General features: G+C 45.7%; 1 protein-coding gene and 1 long non-coding RNA gene across 12 annotated transcripts in view; one reads left to right on the forward strand and one right to left on the reverse strand.

Annotated features, from left to right (window-relative positions):
• Nucleotides 1-1,414: 1,414 nt before the first annotated feature.
• The window catches only part of WDR59 (WD repeat domain 59), a 128,780-nt gene continuing 102,345 nt past the window's right edge, over nucleotides 1,415-27,849 (reverse strand). For 6 of the 11 annotated variants that reach the window (XM_077984678.1, XM_028840800.2, XM_001109464.5 and 3 more), the window contains 6 exons: nucleotides 27,737-27,849; nucleotides 26,220-26,370; nucleotides 25,742-25,814; nucleotides 24,321-24,447; nucleotides 23,704-23,846; nucleotides 13,207-14,090 (listed from right to left, as the gene is read on the reverse strand). In XM_077984678.1, coding sequence (XP_077840804.1) covers nucleotides 13,855-14,090; nucleotides 23,704-23,846; nucleotides 24,321-24,447; nucleotides 25,742-25,814; nucleotides 26,220-26,370; nucleotides 27,737-27,849 — 843 coding nt within the window. In that variant the 3' untranslated portion in view covers nucleotides 13,207-13,854. Of the gene's footprint in view, nucleotides 1,530-13,206; nucleotides 14,091-23,470; nucleotides 23,847-24,320; nucleotides 24,448-25,737; nucleotides 25,859-26,155; nucleotides 26,371-27,736 lie in introns of those variants that run through there. The other 5 variants (XR_013411204.1, XR_013411203.1, XM_077984677.1 and 2 more) reach the window with 3 other exon arrangements.
• Nucleotides 14,531-17,629, forward strand: LOC144337739 (uncharacterized). Its single transcript, XR_013411223.1, has 2 exons — nucleotides 14,531-16,775; nucleotides 16,972-17,629. It is a non-coding gene; the product is annotated as an uncharacterized LOC144337739 (long non-coding RNA).

The following is a 27,849-nucleotide window of genomic DNA, read 5'->3' on the forward strand; positions in this document are numbered from 1 at the left end:
TAGGAGAGCTGGGTTCCAATCCTAGCTTCGTTGTCCTTCCTGTGAACTGCAGCAAAAGTCTCTGAGCTTTATTCTCACCGAACTGTCAAATGAGCTTTGTCTCTGATAGGGCTGGTGTGAAGGTCAATGGTGAAATACACAGAAAGACATGAACCTGGTTTCAGCTCGTTTTTATTTTTTATCTTTTATTGCTTATTTCAGTTCCGCCTTTGTCCTCCAATGCTGGGCTCTATGTTGTTGGAGTCCCCTACCACCTTACTGACCAGGCTCCTGGATTTCATGTGACCACATCCATCTTCCTTATTTATATGTGCATTGTAACTATGTTTCTCATTTTAAAATGGAACTTTAGGCCAGGTGCAGTGGCTCACACCTGTAATCCCAGCATTTTGGGGGGCCCAGGCAGGCAGATCACTTGAGGTCAGGAGTTAGAGACCAGCCTGACCAACATGGAGAAACCCCCTCTCTACTAAAAATACAAAAAAATTTAGCCGAGCGTGGTGGTGTGTGCCTGTAATCCCAGATACACTGGAGGCTGAGGCGGAGAATTGCTTGAACCCAGGAGGTAGAGGTTGCAGGCAGCCAAGATTACGCCATTGCACTCCAGCCTGGGCAACAAGAGTGAAACTCCATCTCAAAAAAAAAAAAGAAAAGAAAAAGAAAATGTAATTTCAAGTTAACGTGTAGAGCTCTGATTTTAGCAAGAATGTGTAAGACACGTTCATGCCCAAGAAGGTGAGAGGCAGGATTTCAAACAGCTTTTCTGATGTTATGTTTGTCAATCACTGCATTGACAAATCCAGAATGAATTACAAGTGAGCGGATCTTTCATTTCACAACTAGCAAAACGAGTGTAGACTAGACTGAATTAACTCTCATTCTTATCTGCACTTCAGATGGATGATGCACTCACCTGCACTAGGTCTCTGGTGCCATCTAGTGTTAATAATTTCTCAGTTTTAAAGACGTCAATGTTCAGGAAGAGATAAATGTTCTAAAGATTACACCCTCAGCTCTAAATATTACACTCCGAGCTCTTGCAGCCATCTCTTACAGGATTTCCAATTCTTTCAAAGCCTTTTGTGGGAAAAACAAGAAAGAATGTATCCTCTATTTATACTGCACAAGCAACCAGTAGCTTGGGCCAGTTAATGCTGAAAGAACTTTCAATACGGAAGTACCCAAGGTGGAGAGAAATGTTCTCCCGAATGGCAATTCAGGCCCATGACAGCAACGAGCTGAGTTCAGTGGAAAAAAGAGCTGCCATTTCTATTTCATTGTTTTTCTCATCCTTTATATTGTATCTTGGATTCACATAGCAAAATAAAGGCAGTAGTTAGATATCGTGTTGTAACTTATGTTGCTGTAAGAGAAAAACATTTATGATAAAAGAGCTGGGTCCTCGTGTCCATGGTTTTCTTTCTTTTCTTTCTTTCTTTTTTCTTTTCTTCTTTTTTTTTTTTTTTACAGAGTCCTGCTGTGTCACCCAGGCTGCAGTGCAGTGGCTGGATCTCGACTCAGTGCAACTTCTGCCTCCCGGGTTCAAGTGATTCTCCTGCCTCAGCCTCCCGAGTAGCTGGGATTTCTGGCACACACCACTATGCTTGCTAATTTTTTTGTAGTTTTAGTAGAGACGGGGTTTCGTCATGTTGGCCAGGCAGTCTCAGACTCCTGACCTCAGGTGATCTGCCCACCTCGGCCTCCCAAAGTGCTGGGAGTACAGGCATGAGCCACCGCACCCGGCTGTGGCTGTGGTTTTCTTATGTTTTCTGGTTAGCACTCCGTGAAAACAGCTTATCCATGGGCATTCCCATATGCTAATAGGCATTCTCTCTGATGGCAGCAGTGGGATTTTCTGATATCTGGTTTGGGAGGATATAACCAGTCTCCTGAGATTAGTTGTCTATTTCCAAAGTGATGGCAAACATGGTTGTCCGCTATTCCTGAAAGTTCATATTGCTTCTCAACTGCAAGTGTAACTGGAAAATAATTACCACTACCATAAGGGAAATATAGAAAGAGAACTCAAAACAGAACACAAACTAGACAATATGGTTTGGCTCTGTGTCCCCACCCAAATCTCATCTTGAATTGTAATCCCCATAATCCCCACGTGTGAAGAGTGGGACCTGGTGGGAGGTGAATGGATCATGGAGGTAGTTTCCCCCACGCTGTTCTCGTGATAGTGAGTTCTCAGGAGATCTCATGGTTTTATAAGTGTTTGACAGTTCCTCTTACACACACACACACTCTCTCACCTGCCACCATGTAAGATGTGCCTGCTTCTCCTTCCACCATGATTGTAAGTTTCCTGAGGCTCCAGCCATGCAGATCTGTGAGTCAATTGAAACTCTTTCCTTTATAAATTACCCAGTCTCGGGCAGTTCTTTACAGCAGGGTGAAAACAGACTAATACACTAGATATGCTTATTATTTAACATCAGACAACCCTTCTAGTAGTGGCAAACCAGGGCTGAAGTCAGTCCGACTGAGTCGACCACCTAAATATCTGACTCTTTCCCCTTCTCTCCATTGCTACTCCTTATCAAAAAGAGTTTCACTCACTACTGTTACTCCCTTTACTCAAAGGAAAGACAAAAATCTTTACCATGACCCCCACAACGAGCCACGAGTTTCTTTGCTTGTCAGGCAAGGGGGCACACACCATGCATGGCTCGGCCAGAAGAGAGAGCAGCTGGGGTGTTGGTGTGTGTGTCGGGGAGTGAGTGTGCTAATGAAGGATCAAATCCTGCTCCCGAGGTAGGACAGAATGAGCCTACAAGCCCCTGTGCAATTAGTTAAAACAAGTCCCACCGGCCCGGTGCAGTGGCTCACACCAGCCCTTTGGGAGGCTGAGGTGGGTAGATCATTTGAGGTCAGGAGCTTGACACCAGCCCAGCTAACTTGGTGAAACCCCATCTCTTCTAAAAATACAAAAATTAGCTGGGCATGGCGGCAGGCACCTGTAATCCCAGCTACTCAGGAGCCTGAGGCAGGAAAATCACTTGAACCCAGGAGGCAGAAGCTGCAGGAAGCTCTGACTGGACTCCAGCCTGGGCGACAGAGTCACTCTGTCTCAAAAAAAAAAAAAAAAAAAAAAAAAAGAAGAAGTCTTCAGTTACATCCAGAGAGGTTCTAGCACAGCTAAGTGGATGTTCAAAATTCATAGTTGTTTATCAGACCCAAATGTGGTGAATCACAGTACCCAGCTTTTTTTTTTTTTTTTGAGACGGAGTCTTGCTCTGTTGCCCAGACTAGAGTGCAGTGGCGCGATCTCGGCTCACAGCAACCTCTGCCTCCTGGGTTCAGGTGATTCTCCTGCCTCAGCCTCCCAAGTAGCTGGGATTACAGGCACCTGCCACCGCACCTGGCTAATTTTTGTAGTTTTAGTAGAGACGGGATTTTACCATTTTGGCCAGGCTGGTCTGGAACTCCTGACCTCGTGATCCACCCACCTCGGCCTCCCAAAGTGCTGGGATTACAGGCTTGAGCCACCGTGCCCGGCCCACAGTATGCAGCTTTTAAAAAATAATTACACTTTTTATTTTGATAGAATTGTAGATTCACATTCAGTTTTAAGAAACAACACAGCCAGCCAGGCACAGTGGCTCACGCCTGTAATCCCCAGCACTTTGGGAGGCCGAGGCAGGCAGACTACCTGAGGTTGGGAGTTTGAGACCAGACTGACCAACATGGAGAAACACCACCTCTACTAAAAATACAAAATTAGCTGGGCGTGGTGGCGCATGCCTGTAATCCCAGCTACTCTGGAGGCTGAGGCCGAAGAATCACTTGAACCCAGGAGGCGGAGGTTGTGGTGAGCCGAGATGCCGCCATTGTACTCCAGCCTGGGCAACAAGAGCGAGAGTTTATCGAAAGAAAGAAAGAAAAGAGAGAGAGAGAGAGAAGAAAGAAAACAGATACTCTGTGTATGCTTTGCCCAGTTTCCCCCAATGGTAACATCTTGCAAGACTACAGTACAGTATCAAACTCAGGATACTGACATTCAGACAATCCACCCATCTTCCTCAGATTTCCCTGGTGTTACTTGCACTTCATGGTGGGTACTTAGTTCTGTGCAATTTATCCCATCCCCACAAGGGTCCTTTGTGCTGCCCTTTTATAGCCACACCTCCCAACCTCCTGCCCCTGCCCACCGCTCATCACCGCCCAACTCTCTTCCAGCCGTAACCACCCAACGGGTTCATTTGCCTGCTGCCCAGACAGAGCCCATTTATCAAGACAGGGGAACTGCAATAGAGAAAGAATTTAATTGGTGCAGAGCTGGCTGAACAGGAGACTTAAGTTTTATTACTCAAATCAGTCTCTCCAAAAGCTCAGAGCCTAGGGTTTTTCAAGGACAGTTTGGCAGGCCAGGGTGCTGCTGACTGGTTGGGGGTGCAATCCTGGGAGTGTGGAACACGGTCCTTGCACAGGCTGAGTCTGCTTCTGGGTGGGGTCACAGGACTGGTTGGCGGGTAGGAATGGAGCCATCAATACTCAGAAGTGCAAAAACCTGAAAAGATGGCCAGGCATTGTGGCTCACACCTGTAATCCCAGCACTTTGGGAGGCTGAGGCAGGCGGATCACTTGGTCACGAGTTTGAAACCAGACTGGCCAATTTTTCTATTTTTAGTCGCTATTAAAAATACAAATATTAGGCTAGGTGCAGTGGCTCATGACTATAATCCCAGCACTTTGGGAGGTTGGATCACGACTTCAGGAGTTCAAGACCAACCTGACCAACATGGTGAAACCCCGTCTCTACTAAAAATACAAAATTAGCTGGGCGTGGTGGCACATGCCTATAATCCCAGCTACTTGGGAGGCTGAAGCAGGAGAATTGCTTGAACTCGGTAGGCAGAGTTTGCAGTGAGCCAAGATTGCGCCATTGCACTCCAGACTGGGCAACATGAGCGAAACCCTGTCCTCTCCCTAAAAGGTGGCAGTAATCCCAGCTATTCAGGAGGCTGAGGCAGGAGCATTGCTTGAACCCGGGAGGCGGAGGTTGCAGTGAGCCAAGATCACACCACTGCCTGGGCGACAAAGTGAGACTCTAGCTCAAAAAAAAAAAAAAAAAAAAAAAAAAAGGCCTGAAAAAACATCTCAAAAGACCAACCTTAGTTTTTTGAGGTGTTTTTGAGACAAGGTCTCTCTGTCCCCCAGGCTGGAGCGCAGTGGTACAATCTCGCTCGGCTCACTGTAACCTCCATCTGTCTCCTGGGCTCAACCGATCCTCCCTCCTCAGCCTCCTGAGTAGCTGGGACTACAGGTGCGCACCACCATGCCCAGCTAATTTTTGTATTGTTTATAGAGATGGTGTTTTACCACATTGCCCGGGCTGGTCTTGGAACTCCTGAGCTCATGCGATCTGCCCACCTTGGCTTCCCACAGTGCTGGTGTTACTGGTGGAGGGTCTGGACTGCAAGTTTTCCAGGTTCTTGGCATTCTGAACAAAGAATTGGATGAAATGCACAAAGCAAGGAAAGAATGAAGCAACAATAGAGATGTACTGAAAGCACACTCCACAGGGTGGAAGCAGCCCAGAAAAGAGGCTCAAGGGCTCCAGTTACAGAATTTTCTGGGGTTCAATACCCTTTGAGGTTTCCCATTGGTTACTTGGTGTACACCCTGTGTAAATGAAGAGGATATTCCCTGTTATTGCTGAAGTGTTTCCATTTGATTTTGTTCTAGGAAGCCCTTAGGTTCCCTACTTCCAGGCCCTATTCTCTTGCCTCACTGGTATTATAGGCTTGAGACACTGTGCCCAGCCCCAATCTTAGTTTCTACAATAGTGATGTTATCTGCAGGAGTAATTGGGAAGTGACAAATCTTGTGACCTCCAGAATAATGGCTGGTAATCATTTATGTCTACATCGTAGCAGAATTCAGGCTCTTCTTATCCTCCTAACCTGGTGGTCTTCTATTGGCTTTACAAAGGCAGTTTAGTTTTGGAGAAGGGCTATTATTATTTAAACTATAAACTACCTGTCGCCCAAAGTAGCTTGGCACAAGCCCAGGAATCATTAAGGGCAGTCTGGAAGTTAAAGGCAAGATGGGGGTTTGTTAGATCAGGTCTCTTTCACTGCCATAATTTTCTCACTGCTCTAATTTTTGCAAAGGCAGTTTCACAGCTCTAGAGTTTTGCCGCTTCAAGAATGTTATATAATAACAGTTATCAACCAGGCGCACTGGCTCACGCCTGTAATTCCAGCACTTTGGGAGGCCGAGGTGGGCAGATCACCTGAGGTCAGGAGTTCAAGACCAGCCTGGCCAACATGGTGAAACCCCGTCTCTAGTAAAAATACAAACATTAGCCAGGAGTCAGGTGGCAGGTGCCTGTAATCCCAGATACTCAGGAGGCTGAGGCAGGAGAATTGCTTGAATCTAGGAGACGGAGGTTGCAGAGCGCCGTGATCTCACCACTGCACTCCAGCCTGGGCAACAGAGTGAACCATCTCAAAAAAAAAAAAAGAGTCATGTGGAAGGTAACCTTTTGGGGTTGGCTTTTTTTTCACTCAGCCTAATTCGCTTGAGAATCATCTAGATTGCTATGTGTATCTGATGATATAAGGGTGAAGAAGAAATTACTCAGGCAGCTAGTGTGCATATGGGAGTCCTCGGTAAGGTTTCCTTTTTAACGAAAAGCAGCTCCCAAATCATTGTCTTTTCTAACAAAGAGCAACCTGTAAAATCGAGCTGCAGACATAGACAAGCAAGCTAGAAGCTTGCACAAGTGAATGCCAGCAGCTGTGCCAACAAAAAAGAGATACCTGGGACTAGGCCTATTCAGCATGGCGGCTCCATCTTCCCTTCTCTTTGCCAAACCACGTGTACAGTAAGGAAGACACAGCACGGCGCAGGCCAGGCAAAGACCCCATCTACATAATAAGATTACGGTGGGGCCACCAGCTTCCTTGTGTGCTAAACGTCACACCTGGTCCACCCAATCTCTGGGTCCTATGTAAACCAGACACTGCCTTCTCAATCCTGTCTATGAAATCTGGTGCACTCAGCCTCGGGCCAGAATTCCCACTCGGTGCCCCTCTCTCTCGCAGGAGAGCGAGCTATTCTCTCTTCTCTTTCGCCTATTGAACCTCCGCTCTTAACCTCACTCCATGTGCGTCCGTGTCCTTGATTTCCTTGGCACGAGGCAATGACATGCCAAGACATGCCCCAAACCACAACACTGCTTCATTTCTGGGGCTGATTCCCTTTTATCGCTGAGTAGCATTCCACAGGACAGAGGCTAGAGTCTGTTTAACCATTCGCCTACTGAAGGACATCTGAGAGAGTTTCAGTTTGGGGCTATTACAAATCTGCCGTTTGAGTCTTTGTTTTCTGTTTCCTGTTTCTTGTTCTTCTGTTTCTTTTGTCGTGCCTTCCTGTGCGTAGAAAGACTCGCCCTCAGGTGGCGGGCGCCTGTAGTCCCAGCTACTGAGGAGGCTGAGGCAGGAGAATGGCGTAAACCCGGGAGGCGGAGCTTGCAGTGAGCTGAGATCCGGCCACTGCACTCCAGCCTGGGCGACAGAGCGAGACTCCGTCTCAAAAAAAAAAAAAAAAAAAAAAAGACTCGCCCTCACATAGAAGCTCCTATGCTCTTTTTCTTTTTTGAATATATATTTTTAAAATATAGACATAGGGTCTCACTATGTTGTCCAGACTGGTCTGGAACTCCTGGGCTAAAGTGAGCTGCCCACCTCGGCCTCCCAGAGCGCTGGGATTACAGGCGTTAGCCGCCGTGCCCGGCCTCCTGTGCTCTTTCTTAACTCTAGCTGTTCTCTCTCCCTGGGAAGCAGTGCTGAGGCTCCCTATACCTTCTTCATAAGGAAATGGCTTTTACCTCTTTTTGCCTTGTGTCTGTGTTTTCCTGATTTGTGAAAATAAAAATAAGCCCTACTTATGGAAATCATATGGAGACAAGGCAGACAGAACAAAATAGTAACAATATTTAAAGTGCTTCTATAATTGCAAAAAAAAAAATCAAGACATAAAAATCTTTTCTTAAAAATGTGTGGGTCAGATAGACCTGAGTGTGAGTTGAGACACGGCTTTCCTTTTCTGGGTGTGATACTGTGATTTAAAAAGAAATGTACATCCGGTCTGTGCCCTGGTTCCTGACATAGAGCTCCTCAACCCTATCATTTCCTGAGCAATAGGGCTGCTAAGAGAATCTTCTGTTCTGATATTTAGTCTTTGATCTGGGTTCCTAACACAGAGCTCCTACGACCTTTGTAATTTCCTGAGTGATAGGAGTGTCTGACACAAAGCTACTAAATCCCTTGGAATTTGGTGAGAGGAACGGCTTTTGTTCTAATGAGTGGACTCTTGGTGGCTTCTCAGACAGCCTCAGGATGGGGGCTGGCTGCCAGGGGAACCAACCCTGTGTGACTGTCCAATGTATCTCTTCATCTGGCTGCCCACCTGTATCCTTTTAAGGCCCTTTATAAAACATGAGGAGCCAGGTGCAGTGGCTCATGCCTGTAATCCCCGCACCTTGGGAAGCTGAGGCAGGAGGACTGCTTGAGTCCATGAGTTGAAGACCAGCCTGTGCAACACAGACCCCATTTCAATTAAAAAAAAAAAGAAGAAGAAGAAGAAATACACAAATAAATGCAAGTAAAGTGTTCCCCTGAATTCGGCACATCTCCTAGTGAAACCCGAGCAGGGTGTCATTGGAACCCCCAATTTAGAGCCGGTAAGTCAGAAGCACAGGTCACACAACCTGCGACTTGAGACTGGCATCTGACGTGGGGGCAGCGTTGTGGGGGTTACCCTCAGCCTGTGGGATCTGACACCATCTTCAGGTAGATGGCATCACAACCTGGGAGTTGAGACTGGCATCTGAAGTGGGGGGCATTACAGGCTCCACTAAGAAACTACACACAGCACCCCCAATGCCACGCTGTCTTGTCCCACTCTTCCTCATTGAAAACACCCTTCATATGAACTCAGCCAAAGCCACCTCCTCTGCGCAATCTCGGCCCTTGGTACAGTTTCTTCTTTCCTTGGAGGCCAACAGCACGTTTTGGTGTAAGCACTTACATACTTAAGTTTCCTGCTAGACTCCGCCTCCAGCAGGCCAGAGACCACATTCTGTATGGTTCATCTTTGCCCAAGTGTCTATCCTCATGTCCAATACTTGATGAATTGTACCAGACCTCCTCAGATTTGAGGAAGAAATACTAAATTAGTGATATTGTGGCAACATAAACTTGCCAATGTGACAGAATGCCAACATGGGAGATTTATTTCTGATTCTGACAAGACCATTAGATTCTAAGAAGGATGTAGAAACCCAGGTGTTTCCCCCATGCCCGGGACCCGCCACTGGGTGCGTGAATCTTTGAGGGTGGGCACGCAAAGATAAGCCATAAAGAAGAGGGTGTGATTTGTCACCCTGTTTGCGGAACTATTTTGCTACAATTAGCAAAACCAACCCTTTAAGAAATTGTTCAGGGGCCAGGCACGGTGGCTCATGCCTGTAATCCCAGCACTTTGGGAGGCTGAGGCAGGTGGACAACTTGAGGTCAGGAGTTCAAGACCAGCCTGGGCAACATGGTGAAACCCTGTCTAAAATACAAAAAATACAAAAAATTTAGCTAGGTGTGGTGGCGCATACCTGTAATCTCAACTACTCAGGAGGCTGAGGCACAAGAATCACTTGAGCCTGGGAGATGGAGGTTGCAGTGAGCAGACATCATGTGCGCCACTACACTCCAGCCTGGGCGACAGAGAGAGGCTCCATCTCAAAGACCCCGACCCTAGGGTGGCTATAGCCTAGGTCCTCTCCTGCATTCCTGCTGCACTAAACCACTAAAAAGGAGTTGGCTTTCTCCCCAATCCTCTCAGCCACCTAGGGAACCACACTGAGTAAGGGAAGGAGCTCCCAGCAGGTGAACTTGGTGTCTTCAGACTGATGCATTTTTATATTAAATTAAACAAAACATAGTTGGCTGGGCATGGGTGGCTCACATCTGTAATCCTAGCACTTTGGGAGGCCGAGGCGGGCAGATCACTCAAGGTCAGGAGTTCAAGACTGGCCTGGCCAACATGGTGAAACCCTGTCTCTATTAAAAATACAAAAAACAGCTGGGCATGGTGGCACACCCCTGTAATCCCAGCTACTCAGGGGGCTGAGGCAGGAGAATCGCTTGAACCTCGGAGACAGAGATTGCAGTGAGCTGAGATCGCACCACTGCACTCCAGCCTGGGTGACAGAGCAAGACTGTCTCAAAACAAACAAACAAACACACAAACAAAAATTGTTAAAAGCAACATCGATTCTATCTACGTGACATTACCAACGAAAGCGTTATACCATTTGTGTCTTGGGGGGTTAGGGACAGGAACAAATAGTGAACGTGGTGGTTGCCCTGAGGCTTGTCCCTTGCCCCATCTTTTCCAGTAGCCTGCCTGAGCAACCTTTTGTTTCTGGTGTGCAAATAAGACTCCTGGGCCTGTTTTCTTGCAAAGGTACTTTCAAATACAGTTTGTATTGCTTTTATTTATTTATTTATTTATTTATTTATTTAGAAACAGAGTTTTGCTTTGTCGCCCAGGCTGGAGTGCAGTGGCACAATCTCAGTTCACTGCAACCTCCGCCTCCCAGGTTCAAGCGATTCTCCTGCCTCATCCTCCCAAGTAGCTGGGATTATAGGCAACCGCCATCACCCCGGAAAATTTTTGCATTTTTCGTAAAGACAGGGTTTCGCCATGTTGGCCAGGCTGGTCTTGAACTCCTGACCTCAGGTGATCCACCCACCTCAGCCTCCCAAAGTGCTGGGATTACAGGCGTGAGCCATCCCACTTGGCCTTATATTGCTTTTAAAAACAAACCAACAAAAAAAAGACTCAGGTGCTTGTAATCATCTATTCTGCGGCTGAGAGAATATCGGCCAAGGCCCATAACCAGACAACCAACCTGTTTCCAAACATGAATATTTTAAAAATATTAGACATCTGTTCTGGTAACTTGGAAATTCAAAAGGAATTTCCATATTGAAGGAAGACATTATGTAATATTTTAAACTTGAAATTTCTTCACACCCATTATTAAGATTTTTCAGTTTTGAAGGTCAATGTTCCTCTAACAATAAAATAAGAAAAACATCTCATTCTTGATGGGGACTGATAGGGACAGATTTTTACACTAGCGTGAGCGGTCAACAACAGAAAAAGATTGTTCTCTGCCAACGGTGTGATTTCACTGAGGAACACAACAGATCCTTTCTCTCCGTGTAAATCAGCCAACCTATTCTGTGATCACTATTACAACATAATTTGTGTGTGCAAATTCCTGGCTCGGCCTCCTCCTGTCATGCTCCCAGCAGGCCCCCCTGCTCACTCTACTGAGACACTGGCACCTTACCTCAGACCAGAGCCCAGCACTAAACTTCTGGTTCCACTGCACAGGATCTAAGTTCTTTCTTATATCATGAAGTTTCATGTCCAGTAATACAGGCGACGAGGTGTAAGCTTCATTAAAAAAAAAGAGTTCTGAAAATGGTTTTGACTATAACTTTCGGTAAGAAATGAGTTTACACTGTGATCCGGTGTACACCTGTGCACACGTGTGCTGCACACTCATAAACAAGTTACACAAAACATTTTCCTTAGTTATGCATGGTACATTCTGATCATTTTTCTCCTACACCGTTTCATTGTTTTAAATGCTGATTTTCCGCAGTAGATCAATGTCACAATCCACTAATGGGTCCTGAACTGGAGTTTGAAACACACGAATACACAATACTCTCATATTATGGGACATGTTCTAGTCCCTAAGTTAATCTACTTGGAACTGTAACATTCTAAGAAACAGAAATAGATATTTCAATATAAATAATAAAAAAGATTTCTTTTCACTGGCACATACAAAATGTGAAGTTGAAAATCATTCTGAAATTAGCCAGGCGTGGTGGTGCACACCTGTAGTAGTCCCAGCTACTCAGGAGGCTGAGGTGGGAGGATCACTTGAGCTCAGGTGAGAGAGGCTACAGTGAGCTATGATTGCATCATCACTCTCCAGTGTGGGTGATAGAGTGAGACCCTGTCTCTCTCTTAAAAAAAAAAAAAAAAATTAACTTAAAAAAAAGAAAGTCATTCTGAAGAATTGGTGGACACAGGTGTTACAACTACTCAGAACACAGGCAAACACAGGCAGTGTGCAAGAGAACCCAAAGGAAGAGTGAGGGCACTCACTGGAACCCAGCCCATCTGCACAGAGGCAAGGAAGACTGGCTTATTGACAGGGTCTCACTCTTTGCCCAGGCTGGAGTACAGTGGTACAATCAAGGCTCACTGCAGCCTCGACCTCCTGGACTCAAGTGATCCTCCCATCTCGGCACCCCAAGTAGCTGGGACCACAGGCATGTGCCACCACAACCAGCTATTTAAAAAAATTTTTTTTTCTTTTTTTGAGACGGAGTCTCACTCTTGTCACCCAGGCTGGAGTGCAATGGCATAATCTTGGCTCGCTGCAACCTCTGCTTCCCAGTTCAAGTGATTCTCCTATCTTAGCCTCCCCAGTACCTGAGATTACAGGCACCCACCACCATGCCCAGCTAATTTTTGTATTTTTAGTAGAGATGGGGTTATACCACGTTGGCCAGGCTGGTCTCAAACTCCTGACTTCAGGTGATCCTCCTGCCTTGGCCTCCCAAAGTGCTGGGATTACAGGCATGAGCCACCACGCTTGGCCTATTTTTAAAATTTTTTACCGAGATGGGATCTCCTTATGTTGCCCAGGCTGGTCTTGAACTCCTGACCTCAGGTGATCCTCCCACCTTGGCCTCCCAAAGTGCTGGGATTACAGGCATGAGCCATCGCACCCAGCCTATTTTTTAAATTTTTTGCAGAGATGGGATCTCCTATGTTGCCCAGGCTGGTCTCGAACTCCTGAGCTCAGGTGATCCTCCCACTTTTGCCTCCTGAAGTGTTGGGATTACAGGCGTGAAGCACTATGCCTGGCCAAGGGAGACTTTTCTATCCATGCTGCACAGCAATCTCATCCTCCTTCTGCTAGAAGAAATAAGAAGACTCTTGGGGTTGGGAAGAACCTTAAATGTCAAATTCTATTTTCTCCTGTCAGATGACAAAAGTAAATCAGCATTTCCTTTAAAAATCAGAGCACTGACTTTGGTCCTATTCAAAATAGCTACCTGCAATTAGAAGTAGGGTAAAAAATGATTCACCAAAATGTTGTTTAACTTTCTCTCTTTTTTTTTTCAAATAATTACGAGAATTTTATTAGCCAAGGGATAGCAGCTGGAGGAGAAATAACAAACAAAAAAATACATCTTAAGAATCCTTAAGTACAGTGCATATTTACAATTTAAGTGTCATATTTTAGAAGGCCACTGTCCATCAGCTCAGTAAATGTACCAGCTTCTAAAGCCACAATGCCATAGGCCCATTTGTTGATTCAATTCCGACCCACTGTCCTCGGGCTCAGGAGACTGTCTTTTCCATCTGACTCTGGTCTCTCCATTGGCTTCAGGAGAACACCGCTCGGCGGTTTAAGGCTAACATCTTACAGGGTAACATCGGCCTGGAGCCAGGTGCTGTTCTCCATGAAAACCTCCCCCTTGGCAGCTCAGCCGACATAGACAACACACAAGCGCAGCTCTGCACTTCTCCCCTCATCTTCCCACAGTGACAGCCACATCAGGTAGCCAAGCAGAAGAGAAGGCAGAGGCCCACCAAGAGCTGACACTGCACAGTCCTGGGGGGACCATCCTCCCATCTCACTGGGGACGAATTGAGGTTCTGGAGCCTCTCCCCTGACAGACAGCTTGTCAGGGGCATTTATGGGTCATCTGGGATTTCAGACAACACCCGTGGTCTGCAGGTTCAGAAAGTGCTTTCAAGCAGGCAGTGGCACCCACACCCAGTGGGACACACCTCCTGGGTCCGAAACCACTCCATCATGTGGCTGGTGTGGCCACCGTGCCCACAGGTCAGGCAGAAATTGGACGATCCCCGCACAGCCACATGGCAGATGGCACACTGGAACGTGAAGCCTTTGCAGATGGCACACTGCGTGCCACGGACCTCACTCCGGCAGTGGCTGCAGTACACGCCGAACTCTGGAAATGGGCAGGGATGGGCAAAACAAGAGGCAGCATGAGTTGAGTTCTGAAAAAGGAAACTGGGGCTTGCTGGGAAGAAGGACGTCTTCCTCTTAAGACTCCGGCAGATTCTTAGACCAGTGGTTTGCATTTTCTGTTTTTTTTGGTTTTTTCTTTTTGAGACAGAGTTTCACTCTTGTTGCTCAGGCTCGAGTGCAATGGTACAATCTTGGCTCACTGCAACCTTCACAGCCCGGGTTCAAGTGTCCTGCCTCAGCCTCCCGAGTGGCTGGAATTACAGGCACCTGCCACCACCCCTGGCTAAGTTTATATTTTTAGTAGAGATGGGTTTCGCCATGTTGGCCAGGCTTGTCTCGAACTCCTGACCTCAGGTCATCCACCTGCCTTGGCCTCCCAAAGTGCTGGGATTACAGGCGTGAGCCACCGCGCCCAGCCCATTTTCTGTTTTTTGTTTGTTTGTTTTAAATCAGAACTCCTTCTGAGCCACTGCACCTGGTTGAGTACTGTATTTTCTCAGGGGTCCCACGTGGAAACCCAGTGCCCCACAGCATGGGGCAGCTGCATCTGATGCCTCTTCCCACCCCGACGGCTGGCAGGGCCTGGCACGCAGGAGATGTTGAACAGGTGAAAGAACTGAATGACTCAGTAGTAACGCTTCAGCAGAGGGCAGACTGGTTTTACCAACGCCTGCTACTGCCCACTCACCACTGACCCAAGTCAGGACACCACGGTGCTGCTCCACCGCCGGGCAAGGACTGGTTCCACTGGGCTACCCCGAGTGAAACCTGCTCTGTCTACTCTGCTGGCAATAATCTCCTCATCAACTGACCCTCCCGCCTCTGCTGGCCTTTGGATGAAAGGCCATTTCTTACTTAAGTCCTCTGACTGCAGGGGCAGTGGGGTGGGGACTGGGCCCCATCACCGCCTCCAGACCATGGACCTTCTGCTGGAGGCCAACGTCACCCAGCTTCACCAGCCTTTCCCCCTTCTCTCTGTGTCATCTAAGGACATTCTGGAGACACGCCCCCATTCACTGGAGACTTGTTCTCGGCTCTCAATTTTCTCTCTACCCCAGATCTTAGCACAATCCTGGAGGTCTCCCAAACCTACACCACTAACCCTGTGCCCACCCGGCCATTCAGGTCTTTGCCCTCGTCCCTAACCCACCACCACTAACCCTTTGGTCCACCTGCCCCTTTCTAGCTGCAGTTTGCCCTTTGGCCAACCTGAATTACATGGACTCACTTTATAATAATCACTTGTTTTGCAAATGCCTTCAATTCCTTTGCCCATCTCCTGCACCACCTGGCAAAACCTCTACCCGGGATGAACCATATCACCTGCCCATTCCATGCCTGCCCACAAGAGGCTGAGCAATCCTGCAGAAAGGCCCATGGTCAAGAAATGCATCTCACTTCATACACACGATCACCAACAGACACAACACCTAGCCCTGCACAGAGCCTGTGTTCCCTTCTGTCCCCGAGAGGGTGACTTCGGGCCTCCGCCACATTCAGCAAACTCCTCCCTCAGGTCTTTTCTCCCCGCTCCTGCACCCGCCGGCCTCTCCTCTCACTTCCCCTCATCATTACACCAGGCATCTTCCAATCTCCCACCTCTCCTTCCCTCTTACAACGGAGGGAGGGTCCTTTCTTCCAGCAGAACTGGCTGCTCTGTTGAATGACAATTGGTGGTTAGAAAAATACGCCAGTAAAAACTCCTCTGATATGTGGTACCTAAGGGCATATTTTATGATAGTCCCAATTAAGGCAGATCCTGAGACAAATCAGACTAGTTTGATAATTTTGGTTTCAAAATAGCTACGTCTTCTCCCTCTAAGCATAATTTTTTATATTATGTACAAACTTTGGTTATATTCTCATGAAAAGCCTAATTAGTTGAAAACTCTCAAATTTTCATTACTGGTTTTATTGGCCAACATTTAACATTAAGAGAATGTAAATATTGTGTGTTCAGGTAAATGTAATTCTAATGTTTAAAAGGGTTTGTTCTTTGGTACCTGAGATAACTGTAAACTTAATTATTCTCCATATCTATCTGGGTAAAATTATTAAAATGTCATCTCACAGTATCATTAATAATTGTGTTTCTCTACAGTGAATCAGATTAAATATAGGTTTCAAGATCCTTGTTAACTTTAAGACCCTGAACTAATATTTCATTTCATTAATTAGTGAATGATCTTTGGGGGGATCTGGACAATTTCTAAGGAGATCTAAATTCACAAAGACAGAAAACACAAAAACCCCAGGACGCCCTCCCTTGCCTCTTCCCGGTATATACACAATGGGATGGCTCAGCAGACGAACCGGTTGAGAAGGATGGGCAGACGCCCGTGGACCTTGCTGGTGCGCGCCTCCTCTCACCACTTTAGGGCATACAAAGGGATGTAGAATGTGTTCCCCAAACAGTGGGCAAGGTGTCTCACATCTGGTTGCCTTTAGAATTTTCCCTGACAATCCACTAAGAGTGTCGGTCGCCGGCCGGGCGCGGTGGCTCAAGCCTGTAATCCCAGCACTTTGGGAGGCCGAGACGGGCGGATCACGAGGTCAGGAGATCGAGACCATCCTGGCGAACACGGTGAAACCCCGTCTCTACTAAAAAATACAAAAAACTAGCCGGGCGAGGCGGCGGGCGCCTGTAGTCCCAGCTACTCGGGAGGCTGAGGCAGGAGAATGGCGTAAACCCGGGGGGCGGAGCTTGCAGTGAGCTGAGATCCGGCCACTGCACTCTAGCCCGGGCGACAGAGCCAGACCCCGTCTCAAAAAAAAAAAAAAAAAAAAAAAAAAAGAGTGTCGGTCGCCAATGGTTCCAGGTTTTCTCTGGGTCTCTGAGGGAAGAAGAATGACTCCGGGAGGCTGGGGCTCTACTAGATACAAATTGCAAAGCAGATACCACTTGCCAAGTATGAGATATGAATCTATATTCAATATAATCGACGTGTTCTGTTAGTTCATCAAAGAAATGTTCCAGTTTTATTAAAACGATCAGTCAATGTGCTGAGGGTATTGTCTTATTGAATGTGCTGATAAAGTTAGTATATTTTAAAGTTAAAATATTTAAATTTGCTGGTTTTGTGTACATCTCAAAACACACACACGCACACACAAACACACAAAGGTATCTTAACATTTTTAAACAAAATCAAATGATATACACTTTAAGAGGAAAAAAACAATACTTCCTAAGAAAACTGTTTAGTGACAAAGAAAATGTCAAATGTGATTCTGTGCCAGGATAAGAGGGTTCCCTACAGCACCAAAATAATCTCACTTGACAGCTGGTTAATTTCTGGTGCTTTTTGTCATGCTTTTGAATTATATTAAACAAAAATCTACTTCTGAAAAGTCTAGGGTTCTTAATTATTTGCTGCTGTGTTTATTTATTTATTTTTATTTATTTATTTTTTTTTTTGAGATGAAGTCTCGCTCTTGTCACCCAGTTTGGAGTGCAATGGTGCGATCTCAGCTCACTGCAACCTCCGCCTCACGGATTCAAGCGATTCTCCTGCCTCAGCCTCCCGAGTAGCTGGGATTACAAGTGCCTGCCAACATGCCCGGCTAATTTTTGTATTTCTAGTAGAGAGGGGGTTTCACCATGTTGGCTAGGCTGGTCTCAAACTCCTAACCTCAGGTGATCCGCCTGCCTCAGCTTCCCAAAGTGCTGGGATTATAGGCATGAGCCACTGCATCCCGCCTGCTGTGTTTATTTTAAATATCATCATTCTGAACCAAGTATGTTACAGCGTCTTGTCTTTAGGCATATAATAACTTATGCTTATATCGAATCACCTCTGACAACTCTTTCTCAAAATGCCTTTTCCCAAATTTGGAAAAATAAAGCTCTCACTGTCTTCACATGTCGGCTACATGTAGAACTCTCCAGATGACAAGTGGCCAACACTACAGATTTGTTCCCTCACTATAGGAAGGAGGGAAGCCAGAAATGACTGCGAATGTCTGGCATTCTCTATACTTTTAATAGTTTAGCATTATTGTAAAAGCTCTTGTATTTGTTAAACCCACAATATGAGAAATCAAATAGGGAAGTTCAACCTCCCTGGGGAACTTTACTCAAGTGCAAGATTATTAATGGGAATTTTTCCACAACTTCTTTCAAGATCAATAGAAGGATACTCATGTCTGTTACAAAGACTGGCATATCTTTCAACAAATTTATTTTTTAAACTTATGTTTAAAATGAAAATACAGTACTTGGCCGGGTGCCGTGGCTCTCGTCTGTAATCCCAGCACTCTGGGAGACCGAGGTGGGTGGATCACCTGAGGCCAGGAGTTCGAGACCAGCCTGGCCAACATGGCAAAACCCATCTCCACTAAAAACAAAAAAATTAGCTGGGCGTGGCGGTGCACACCTATAATACCTGGAAGGCTGAGGTAGGAGAACTGCTTGAACCTGGGCGGCAGAGGTTACAGTGAGCCAAGACTGCACCACTGCACTCCAGCCTGGGCAACAGAGAGAGACCTTGTTCCCCCCACAGCACCCCCTCCACGAAAAAAGAAAACAAAACTAAAAAGAAAATAGAGTACTCCTTTCGTTTGGCAGTAACCTTACAAACATTTTACGGGATGAATTAAAAGAGCCTGGAGATTTGTCAATATCCTCAGAGTCCAAAATATTTTAGTGTTGGGGAATCACTAACTGAATCCTTAAGAAATGATTACGTGTTTTTCTGCTCCATACGATACTGTTATCATAAACTAGCCAGAGCCATTTCGCATTATTGCCAACTGCCAGTTTCTGCTTTTGCCTCACACTTGCCTAAAGTCACCTGCTATAAACAATAGGTCAGAAATAGAAACTTATAGAAGACATGTCAAAATAAAGCCTCTTTAGGCACTAATAAAGGTACTCTTCACTACTGATATTACTGAAGATTCCTGAATACCAACTTTCCAAATAAGCTGACACCAGCCAGAAGCAGTTTCTCATGCCTGTAATCCCAGCACTTTGCGAGGCCGAGGTAGGGGTATCACTTGAGCCCAGGAGTTTGAGACCAGCCTGGGCAACATGGCGAGACCCCATCTCTACAAAAACATTTTCTAAAAAATTAGCCGGGCATGATGGTGTATGCCTGTGGTCCCAGCTACTCGGGAGACTGTGGTGAGAGGGTTGTTGAGCCCAGCAGGTCGAGGCTGCAGTGAGCTGTGGTCATGCCTCTGCACTGCAGCCTGGGTGACAGAGTGAGACTCTGTCTCAAAAAACAAACAAGCCAAACACCATTGCCACCAGGAGACACTTGTCAGGCTGTGGAATGGATCAGGATTTCTAGGACTTTTTGGTTCAGAAGCAGATGACTTTAGTGAAAGCAGATGGGTAGAGATTCCAAGATAATTAGAACAAGAATTACTTAGCAGAGACTGAATACAACTGATGGAAAAATTTAATTCTGGCTAATGATCTATTTTCTACTAGAAAGGAGAAAACATTCTTTCCTTTTTTTTGCTCCATCTCTACCCCTCAGTTTAACACATGATAAACATTGAAATGAAACACTCTGACAATGGTATCTTATTCCAATTACCTTCAGGAGGAAAAAAAATCCAAAAAAGATCTTAATAGAGACTACAAGATACCAAATCATTAGGAAACCTTAGAACAATAATTCCATAGGAAATATCATATGTTGATTAACCTCATCTGCAGAAGTGCTCAGAACAATGGGTAAGTACCACACAAAGGCCTTTTCTTTCCATGACAAAATATTTATACAGGTTCAGTGAGTCTGCTGGGGCTGGGTGTGGCGGCTCATGCTCCTAATCCCAGCATGCTGGGAGGCTGAGATGGAAGGATCACTTGAACCCAAGAATTTGAGACCACAATGGACGACATAGTGAGACTCTGTCTCTATTTTATAACAATTTAAAAAATAAAAAATAAAAGAAGCTGCCCTCCTCCTTATCACGATATACATGGATAGATCAAATTTACAGCCAAGGTCATGCCCAAAACATCACATTTAGATTCAAATCTCATTTAAATTAGGTATGATACGGCCAGGCACGGTTGCTCACGTCTGTAATCCTAGCACTCTGGGAGGCCGAGGCTGGCGGATCCCGAGGTCAGGAGATTGAGACCATCCTGGCTCACATGGTGAAAGGCTGTCTCTACTAAAAATACAAAAAAATTAGCCGGGCATGGTGGCGGGCGCCTCTAGTCCCAGCTACTCGGGAGGCTGAGGCAGGAGAATGGCGTAAACCCGGCAGGCGGAGCTTGCAGTGAGCCGAGATTGCGCCACCGCACTCCAGCCTGGGCGAAAGAGCAAGCCTCCATCTCAAAAAAATAAATAAATAAATAAATAAAATAAACTAGGTATGATAAGTCATTATGAAGGGGAGGAGATTGCTTCATATGTGGACATGCAGCCCACAAGTCCTCCCAGGAAACTTCTTTGGCTTAGGGAATCCCAGCCTTGTACAAAGTACAGATGTCATTTCCTGACAGGCCAGAAACACTGACTACCCTGAGGATCACAGGTAAGAGGCACAGGACGACAGGATAGGTTTTGCCAGTGAAACTTGATAGGGATGAAATGAATCATTCTTGGGTCCTAACAGACAAACTAACAAAGACCATAAAAATACTCCCAGCACATAGAACAATCAAAGCATGATTCCAAGGCTTTTCAAAACTTCCAGGAGGAAGCGAATTCCAAAGGTGCAGGATCATATGGCTCCAGTTTGTCAACCATACAACAAAAAGTCTTGTGTATTAATCAACATCACCTATTACACAAAAGTAAATAAAACTGGCCAAAGAAATAAGACGTTAAATTAATATACTGAACCAATAAACTGCTGAACGAAATTTAGGTGAGCAGCTCTGTGCCTCTAGGGAGGGAATTCTCCCCATGAGGAGGCTGGGAAAGCAATCGCTTTGCTCTGCCACCATTAAGACCAAGCACATCACATACCACAATCAGAAACAAAAACAAAAACATCATCTTATATCCTGAGACTTTCTTTAAGGGAATACTCTATTTAACAGTATCCCCATAAAATGAATGAAACCATGAGCCCCATCTGTAAATACTGAATCCCAATGAAACTAACTTTGTCCCTCAAATTTGCTATGCTGAAGTCTGTGGATATGGGATGATCAAGGAGGTGGAGGTTGCAGTGACCCGAGATTGTTCCATTGCACTCCAGCCTGGGCGACAGAGCGAGACTCCATCTCAAAAAAAAAAAAAAAAAAAGAGAAAGAAAAGAAAATACTTCTTTTACTGCTTTTGTCTGTGAGTCCATCTTTTACAATCCTGCCCTGCTTTATAAACCTTGTGACATTGCTTTTATTGAAGTTAGGATACATTATTCATCCTTAACTACCATTAAGTCTTCCTGAGTTTGTATTTCAGACTCTCTGACTGCACTACAGACATCTTGACCCGCCAAACCACACTTTTTATTTCTTTGTACATCCCACAGAATCCAGCATGACACTTTATAAAAGCAGATGTCAATAAGGGTTTAGCTAACTGATGGGCTGATACATCAGCTCTGTATCTCCATGATTCATGTTTTCCTGAAAACTAATTTTTAAAAGACAAATTGCTCCAGGCCATCATTAATCTTTTCCTGAGATACTTTCATACATTTAGATGCTCTGAAAAAATGTTGCCCACATAGCATTTTGTGTCTTTACATTTCTTCAGGTACACATACCAACATAATCTCTGTTAAAATAATCCTTGAAATTCACTACCTAAACCTACATATTACTCTAGTTTGTTTCTTCAAATAGAAAGTATGGTGTCTCACATCTGTACTCCCAGCACTCTAGGAGGCCGAGGCGGACGCATCATTTGAGGCCAGTAGTTCAAGACCAGCCTGGACAACATGGCGAAACCCCGTCTCTACCAAAAATACAAGTGGTATTTGTATTGTATTTTACTATCTCAACTAAAAATTCCTATTAATTGTATTGTATTTTAGTGTCTCTACTAAAAATACAAGTGGCATGGTGGCGGGCGCCTGTAGTCCCAGCTACTTGGGAGGCTGAGGCATGAAAATCGCTTGCACTTGGGAGGCAGAGGTTGCAGTGAGCCGAGATCGCGTGACTGCACTCCAGCCTGGGCAACAGAGACACACTCTGTCTCAAAAACAAAAAAAAGAAAAGAAAAGAAAGGAAAAGAAACTATACCTACACAATTTAAGAGAGTCAAATCATTCTACGCATCTTATTACAAAACCCAGCATTCCCTGCCACTGCCCACCTCATCACTCCCTAGATGAAATCTTTTCCATTCATTTAACTGTTTCTTTTTTGTTGTTGTTTTTTGCTTTCTTTTTTTTGAGATGGAGTCTCACTCTGTCACTCAGGCTGGAGTGCAATGGCATGATCTCGGTTCACTGCAACCTCTGCCTCCTGGGTTCAAGCGATTCTCCTGCCTCAGCCTCCCAAGTAGCTGGGATTATTGGTGTGCGCCACCATGCCTGGCTAATTTTGTATTTTTAGTAGAGACGGGGTTTCACCATGTTGGCCAGGCTAGTCTCAAACCCCTGGCCTCAAGTGATCTGCCGGACTTGGCCTCCCAAAGTGCTGGGATTACAGGCGTGAGTCACCATGTCTGGCTGAATCCGAATTCTTTACTGCAACTTACAAGCCCCTGCCTGACACAATCCTAAGTACTCTACACTCTAATTTGATACCGCTCTTCTCCCCACTGTACTCCAGCCACACCACGCCACCTTCCTTCGCTTGTTCACAACGACAGTCATTTCCCTGGGGCCTGACCCTCAGTGTGGGACGCTCTTTTCACCACTCTGCACTGATGGCTCCATGGTTCCTTTAAACCTTCAGACCGCAGCTCCTTGGAGGCCTTCCTAACACACCTCAATTCCTCTCTTAAGATTCTCCCTCTCTGTTCTCCCTGCCCCCACATCGTTTTTGTTTGCTTGTGAATATTTATTTGAAATTATTTAATATCCCCCCCCACTCAGTTGTAAGCTCCATGCAGGGAAGGAATGTGTGGGCACTGTGCCTAAGAGGAGTTGGACACATAGAGGAATAAATGAAGAAATATCCATCCCTCTGATCCACGCTGGAGTACTGTATATAAACTACTTCTATTGCAATAGAAATTTCATCCTGGACCAGGCGCCATGGCTCACACCTGTAATCCCAGCAATCTGGGAGGCCGAGGCAGGCATATCACCTGAGGTCAGGAGTTCGAGACCAGCCTGGCCAACATGGTGAAACTTCATCTCTACTAAAAGTACAAAAATTTAGCTGGGCATGATAGCAGGCACCTATAATCCCAGCTACTTGGGAGGCTGAGGGAGGAGAAGTTTGAACCCGGGAGGCAAAGGTTGCCGTGAGCCGAGATCGCACCACTGCACTCCAGCCTGGGCGACAAGAGTGAGACTCCATCCCAAAAAAAAAAAAAAAAAGATTTCATCCTGTTATGAAATGCAAGGGCTTTTCAGAAGCTTGGAATGGACTCAAAATGCCTTTGAAATTTCTGCTTAGAAATGAGAAGCTGAAACTTCATTCCAAGTCTGATGCTGTGGACAAATTAAATTACAGGATCTTTCAGACAGTGATAGGAAGAGAGAGAGAAATGCATACTCACCGATCCCTTTGTGAGGGTCAGGAGGACAGGAGACAAACTTCAACACTTCGGCTCGCTTCTCTCTCAGACCCCAACGGTAGAGGATTTCCCCATAGCATTTCTTAAAGTCATCAAATTGCTGGGTGTTGGCGGGGTCCAGGAGCCTAGAGAAAGTGAAAAAGATTTCCTGTCAGTTCCTTTAAGAAAAAATGAGCTTGATCCTAAATGGCACTTAACATGCCCTTCTTAAAGCAACAGTCCTGGCCAGGCACGGTGGCTCACACCTGTCACTCCCCGCACTTTTGGAGGCCGAGGCTGGCAGATCACTTGAGGTCAGGAGTTTGAGACCAGCCTGGCCAACATGGTGAAACTCTGTCTCTACTAAAAATACAAAAAATTAGCTGGGCATGGTGGCATGTGCCTGTAATCCCAGCTACTCAGGAGGCTGAGGCAGGAGAATCACTTGAGCCTGGGAAGCAGAGGTTGCAGTGAGCTGAGATTCCGCCACTGCACTCCAACCTGGCGACAGAGTAAGACTCTGTGTCCAAAAAAAAAAAAAAAAAAAAAAGGCGCAAGAGTTGTGATTGTGGAGAAACTGGAGTCCTGGCATCGCAGCTCTCACCTGGGAGGGTGGTTACCTTTTATTTTTATCATGCTGGTCGCGTTCCCGCTCCCGGGGATCACTGCAGGTCAGACTCCCAAAGCGGAGCTCTTCCGGTGAGGATTCTCCCCAGGGGGAGGACAAGTGCTCTACCTCTCTCCCCGCTAAAGAAAATCAAATGCGAAGGGAAGATGGCAATCAGAGAAGGCATGGAAAATATCTGAAGTCTCATAAGACCGCGTGTGGCCAATGGATTTCCCAGAAGAAAAGTAAGTGAGGCTGAATACTCTGAGAAATGTAACTAAACAGAACTCTTTCCTACCCTTACCTTTTTGCCCAGGTATTTATTACTAAGAGAACCTGATAGCTAAGTACACACACATGATGCTAAAGCAAATGATGGGCTGGGCATGGTGGCTCATGCCTGGAATCCCAGCACTTTGGGAGGCCGAGGCGGGCAGATCACCTGAAGTCAGAGGTTTGAGACCAGCCTGACGAACATGGTGAAACCCATCTCTACTAAAAAAAAAAAAATACAAAAATTAGCTGGGCATACTAGCACGTGACTGTAATCCCAGCTACTCGGGAGGCTGAGGCAGGAGAATTGCTTGAACCTGGGAGGTGGAGGGTGCAGTGGGTCAAGATCACGCCATTGCACTCCAGCCTGGGCAACACAGCAAGACTCCATCTCAAAAAACTAACTAACTAAATAAATAAATAAAGCAAATGATGGCACAGAGATATAGTGGAATGTTATGTAGTCATTATTTACAAAGACTTTTTGAACAATATTTGCTCATGATTTAATAAAAAATAGAACACAAAGTCACATATATGGAATGACCACACTCCTGCACACAAAGAATGGATGGAAATGTTCTAGAACGTTAATGGACGCTATTCCTAGGTGGGAGATCAACGATTACAATTTTCTTCTCTAATACTTCGTGTTTGCTTTTCTTCACTGGGCATGAGCTACTTTTGAAATCAGGAAAATTAAGATCATTTTAAAAAACTGTTTCTTAAAAAAATTCCAGGAAATACAAATACACCTACTCCGCAAATAGCTTTATGATCAGCTGGAGTCAGATCCAGCTGTATTTGTCTACACTGAAAGCGTTTGTGGGAAGGAGTAGGCGGCAGATGAACATGGAAAGGGCATGTGAAGGAGAAAGGATAAGGGTTGGATTTTGGGGGTGAACAGCGGGAAGTCCCATTGTCAGTTTCTCAAGGTTATGAGATGAAAAGCAATACAGCAAAAGGCACAAAGACCCCCAGAACGTGGCCTGTTCAACCTGCAAAGCCAGGCCTCCAGCAAGAGGATCCCTATCACAGTACATGTAAAGAGAAATAAGAAACAAGAAAAAATATGGAGACTAAGCATCAACTAAAGCTTACATATGCACAGCTATCAGAGAACTAAAAATCCGGCGTGGGCTAAGTCATTTCCATACAAACCTATGTTCCAGCCGCCAGTGCTGAGCCCTGGGTCTGACATACTGGAGCACGAACCGGAAGAGGTAAAGCTAGGCTACAGATGGAAAGAGAAGAACCAACAGGACTAGCATCAGAATACTGTTCCCCATGACAGTTCACATTAAGAAAACAGCAGGCCAAGCGCGGTGGCTCATGCCTGTAATCCTAGCACTTTGGGAGGCCAAGGAAGGCAGAACACCTGAGGTCAGGGGATCGAGACCAGCCTGCTCAACATGGTGAAACCTCATCTCTACTAAAAATACAAAAATATACTGGGATTGGTGGTGCATGCCTGTAATCCCAGCTATTCAGGAGGCTGAGGCACGAGAATTGTTTGAACCCAGGAGGCAGAGGTTGCAGTGAGCTGAGATCGTGCCACTGCACTCCAGCCTGGACAATAGAGTAAAACTCCATCTAAAAAAAAAAAAAATCAGACAAAACCAGAAAAGGACAAACTTACATATCGACTATGGGACACCACAAGATTAGAAGAACGGTTGGGAAAAGGCCCAAAGGGGTTTGGTATCCCCTGAGGCCGAGACTGGGCTTCGAACACGCTACAGAGCATTGCCAGTGTCTGGACATCCCGGAGCCGGCAATAGTGAGCCAACCTGAGGAAAAGGTGAGAGGAAAGAAGACAAGTCAGGAGGAGGGACTGAGGGGGAACACGATCACAGTCATGGCGTGTTACTGTCACGGGGTGGGATGCGAGGATTCTTGATTTGGCCTCAAAAACCGTCAGGAATGAGGGCTTTCTACAGATCCAGTGGTTTGACCTACTTTGAGTTTGCCTAAACTTGTTTTGGAATATAAGACATCGACGTATTACAAATGATCTACAGAACGCATCTCAAAGCCTCTGGCTAACACTCAGGCATGGGCTTAAACATGAATTGGCTTCTCCAAGAATTAAGTGGACTAACCTGACATCTGAACGAGCCAATACACGCTCTCTGTCCTCCCAGCTCCAAGGAAGAATCACACTGCTTTTGGGGGATTCCCATACATGCCATTTATATAACCTAAAGCTACATGGAGGAGCCCAGAGGACACTGGACCACCACAGTATGCTAGCAGGCAATCGACTTTGGAGGTGCAGTTATGAAGATGAGCTATTAGGTAAGAACAACAAGGAGTGTTTCTACTCTTTAGGTACTCATATCCCCTTTGTCCTTTCAGGAAGATTAGGCTAGAATGTGAGTAAGGAATCAGAGGGGCTTTGCCTTTAAGAATGAATAATATTACTGTCTTCCTATCACTCAATGTCTAATATTTGTGTTTTCACACTCACTATCTTATTTGAGTCTTACACGAAGTAGGTAGAGCAAACCTTATCATCCCTATGTTAGCGACAAGGAAACGGAAGCATGAACACGTGTCCCAGGGGTGGCCTTAATGCATAAATAAAACCTCAACCTGAAGGCAGGAGCGTTTCTCTCCCCAGGCCCTGGGCCTCCAAGTTATGGAGATTCAAATGGTTTTACTTCGTGTTAAATTATATTGTATAGTATATTCCAGTTTGCCACATGTCAGTGCAATAAACTGAACACAAAGGCAGTGTTTTCTCGAATTGCCTAACAGGGTGAAAGTGTCGTGGTCTCTGGCAAACATGAACACCAACACACAGTTCTCAAAGGTGAGACCCTAGAGCTTTCAAGAAGAAACTTACCATATCATGAGCTCAAACTCCTGTGTTCAGACTGACGTGATCTGTGGACTAACGCATGAATCTCTAAAGGATACATGAGTCTCAGGGGTCTCAAATCCTTGTCATAAATGACAAGTATTGTATAGTTCTGTCTGCTGTAAGAAGTTTGTTCTGCACAGAAATTATTTCAGCACTGAAAGGAAAGATCCTACTCCTTCCTTTCATTCCTCGGGCCTCTGCACCTTTCTCTTAGGTGATGACATTTCAAGTGTTCACAGACCAAAAACGGACATCACTCATTTTTCTCACTTTTAGCTCTCATAACCTACAGGGACTCCAGCAGCTGCCGCCCAAATGGATGTCGAGCCCAGGGTGTTTCCAAATCTGGGTCAGATTTCGGACCAAGGCAAAGATCTGTAGCTACCGTAGCCAGCGACCAAAC

This window comes from Macaca mulatta, chromosome 20, assembly GCF_049350105.2.
Source record: "Macaca mulatta isolate MMU2019108-1 chromosome 20, T2T-MMU8v2.0, whole genome shotgun sequence".
Classification (NCBI taxonomy): domain Eukaryota; kingdom Metazoa; phylum Chordata; class Mammalia; order Primates; family Cercopithecidae; genus Macaca; species Macaca mulatta.